The sequence below is a fragment of the Diaphorina citri genome, unplaced genomic scaffold (genome assembly GCF_000475195.1).
Source record: "Diaphorina citri unplaced genomic scaffold, Diaci psyllid genome assembly version 1.1 scaffold4562, whole genome shotgun sequence".
Taxonomy (NCBI): domain Eukaryota; kingdom Metazoa; phylum Arthropoda; class Insecta; order Hemiptera; family Psyllidae; genus Diaphorina; species Diaphorina citri.
Window position 1 is genome coordinate 4,062 of NW_007381960.1, and position 3,822 is coordinate 7,883.

A 3,822-nucleotide genomic window follows, 5' to 3' on the forward strand; every position below is an offset into this window, starting at 1 on the left:
AGTATTGAATTCGGAGGGTAAAAATCCAGATGGTTTTTGAAGTTCTTTGTCGAGGTTTCACCCAAACCTCTTTTGAAAAATTGGATAAAAATATCGAATAAAATTGGTCTGGTCAATCGACAGGACAGGTGAAGAACTCAGTGAAATGGCAAGTCTCCCCATGGTTAAGTATATATAGCACAAGAGGGTTAAATCGTACTTGGAATGGTGGGGTGCACTCTGGCTCCTGAAAATAATTAGGAATCAAGCAACCTTTGTGGCCGAGTGGGTATCACACTAGGCTTGCACGCTGAAAATCCTGGGTTCAATTTTCTTCCTTTTTTTTCAATAAATCATCTTTTATTTATTTTTAAACATATACAATATTCCTCTCTCTATTGCTGATTTTACTCCTTGTCTAAAGTGTACACATAGTTGTCTACAATTGTGGCGACTAATGAGGGGTGGGGTCAAAGTTTTTTCAGCTCTGTCCTTGGGGTGCAATTAGCCTCGGAGGACAATTGAGTAGCTAGCATCTTTAATCAAATAGCGGCAGTAGTTGCATTACCAATGTGAAGAGATAGTTGAAAAATTAAAATTTTATTGCAAAGGAGGCACATAGTACTGCTGTGATACTCACAAAGTGAAGAGACTCTTGAACTTACCTTGCATTTTGACACCAAAGTTCATTTGGGTATCACACTAGGCTTGCACACTGAAAATCCTGGGTTGAATTTTCTTCCTTTTTTTTTCAATAAATCATCTTTTATTTATTTTTAAACATTTACAATTCCTCTCTCTGTTGCTAATTTTACTCCTTGTCTAAATTGTACACATAGTTGTCTACAATTGTGGCGACTAATGAGGGGTGGGGTCGAAGTTTTTTCAGCTCTGTCCTTGGGGTGCAATTAGCCTCGGAGGACAATTGAGTAGCAAGCATCTTTAATCAAATAGCAGCAGTGGTTGCATTACCAATGTTAAGAGATAGTTGAAAAATTAAAATTTATTGCAAAGGAGGCACATAGTACTGCTGTGATACCTACTCACAAATTGAAGAGACTCTTGAACTTACCTTGCATTTTGACACCAAAGTTCATTTGTTGTTGTTGCTGTTGTTGTTGATTCTGATGATTGTTGTTGAACTTGTTCTTGTTGAAGTTCATGTTGAATCTCATCGGGGAGCCATCTGTGAAAACAAAGAAGAAAAACATCACATGAAACACTTATCCATGAAAGAAAAATCGTTGCCTATAGGATATCCAGATAATGATTTTTTTTTTTTTTTTCTTTTAATGAGAGTGTTCACACAACACAAATTTGTTCTGAACGACAAGTAGAAACAGGCTATTACACACATTTTTTGTACAACTCTCCCAATCATTCTTACTTAATGGCAATTCAAAAAATTTCAAGCTGAATTACTCAAAACTTGGTTTTTACCTTTGGAACTTTCTAGAATAAAACTTTCAATTAAAAGTGAAAGACCATGATTGTTCCGTTGACTTACTCATCATAGGAGGTGGACCAAATCCAGGGCCAGGAGGAGGACCAGGCAGCAGAGGGGGTCTCGGGAAATTTGCAAACCTTGGTTTTTACCTTTGGAACTTTCTAGAATAAAACTTTCGATTAAAAGTGAAAGACCATGATTGTTTCGTTGACTTACTCATCATAGGAGGTGGACCAAATCCAGGACCAGGAGGAGGACCAGGCAGCAGAGGGGGTCTCGGGAAATTTGCAAACGGAGGTGGTGCAGGTCCAGGAGGTAATGGAGGCAAGTCAATGTCCATCTTGTTGCTATCGTCCCCTGCTGGTTTACTCGAGTTTTCCCCTTCAGTTTTAGCAGCACTGGTTTCTCCCTTGTTTCCGTCCGATGGGTTTGTGTCTTCCTTCTTTACGTTAGTAGCATTGGTTGTAGTTTCAAGTTTACCTGGGTGGGGAGAGAGACAAAAATAAGTAAAAAATTGAGTTCACTTCAAGAATAATAAATTATTTATTTATTATAATTTTTACTGTACATTATATACAAAATAGTATGAGTACAATGTCATGATTGCTTAACCTAGGCCCTAGATAGTATAACTTAACTTATAACTAGCATTAAATCCATCTAGATCAGGGGTGGCCAGACTTTTTTTGTTGCAGTTCCCTTCTTAACTTTCAAAAGTGTTCGAGGTTATTCAAATATTCAAAATATCTCCATTAGGTACTCAATAAGGTACATTTACACTTTTTTTTTGGTTCCCTCAAAATAAGCTTACGGTTCCCTTAAAATGGGCTTGCGCCGCACTGGCCACCCCTGATCTAGATGAAGAATAAATAGTTGATATGTATCTCAAAGGATTTTTTCCCAAGCATAAATTTAAATGATGTAATGGAATATTGTATTTTCAAAAGGAAAAAAAAAAAGAAAAAATAGAACCCAAAGGAGGGTACCCAGTTGAACCAAGGTGTTAAGGGAAGGAAAAGTGTAACTTACCCCCGGATACAAATCCCTTCATCTGAACACCCATCCCTTGTTGATTTATCATGTGATTGGGCATTTGCTGAAAATATCCAAGAGAAAGAAAAAAAAAAAAAAATGTTAGGTTTATCAAAAAGATTTCAAAACTTTTTCACCTGTTCCAAGTCCTAAGCACTTACACGAAGTTGTTTTACAAGAATAAGACAGGTTACCTACTTACATTTTCCTTTCGGAGTTTCCCTTCTTCTTAACACTATGCTAAAACATAGGAAGTCCAACATGGTATGCCATCAGAATCATTTCTGTTTCCAGGGAAAATACAACTAAAGTAAGAAACACACCATTTTACATGAAACCATTCTAATGAAACTTACCGATGGATAAAACCCTCCAGGAGGAAAGAATGGGGTTGGGGCTCCAAAACCACCAAACCTGAAATAAAAAACACCAAAATTAAATACACATCCTAAGAACCAAAATTAAATATCATTAAGTAGTAGAGGATAATTATGTATCTCAAAAGATTTATTTGTGGTGAAGCTGAGAGCTTCTTCACAAATTTTGTGGATATCAGAGCATTACTAAGAGCCTCCTGTACTATTTCTGTGATATCTATAATTTTTCTTTTTACTCTGTTAATGCTCCACTGGTCGCTACTCAATTGTCCTCACGAAGCTGAGTGCACCCCAAAATCCAAGCACAGAGCCAAAAAAAACCTTGGCCCCACTGGGAATCAAACCCAGACCTCCTGCATGCAAGCCTAGTGTGATACCCACTCATCCACGGAGGCTGAGCCCAACTTATAATAATTATGAACACCTACCCATACTGATTCATGCCATAATATCCGTACGGATTCATCTGAGGAAACCACTGCGACTGTGGAGGCATTGTTTGTTGACTCATTTTGTTGTTGCTGTTATCATTCATTTTTCATGTAGAGATAAAATAAAAACTGAATCCTCATAGGAGTGTTAACCATGAGAGTAAGATACTGAAAGTAGTTACACCATCTGAAGCAGAAAATAATAATAACAATGATAAAAATAAGTCTGTTGGTATTTATGAATGAAAAACCTTGCTCTTACATCAGACTGACTGAAGTAAATTTTGGCTCATCAAACATTTGGAATTGATGCTAGAGTACTTGAAAGCCAATGCTTATTTTGTTCATAAAAAGGGAAAAATAAGTCTGTTGGTATTTATGAATGAAAAACCTTGCTCTTACATCAGACTGAAGTAAATTTTGGCTCATCAAACATTTGGAATTGATGCTAGAGTACTTGAAAGCCAATGCTTATTTTGTTCATAAAAAGGGGTGGGGTGTAAGATATGAGACTACAGGTTGCTTTTTTTTCTATTTGGAATAATTTGAGAACCAA

General features: G+C 36.8%; 1 protein-coding gene across 1 annotated transcript; it reads right to left on the bottom strand.

The window, feature by feature from the left end:
- Positions 1–1,026: 1,026 nt before the first annotated feature.
- LOC103521124 (subtilisin-like protease 10) lies at positions 1,027–3,406 on the bottom strand (the record flags this gene model as incomplete). The annotated part of the gene is made up of 5 exons (XM_008486230.2): positions 3,264–3,406; positions 2,815–2,872; positions 2,456–2,522; positions 1,643–1,906; positions 1,027–1,165 (listed from the first exon to the last, which is right to left on the bottom strand). Coding segments are annotated over exons 1-5 (635 nt in total), but the record flags the coding sequence as incomplete, so codon positions are not given.
- Between the last annotated feature and the right edge of the window lie 416 nt (positions 3,407–3,822).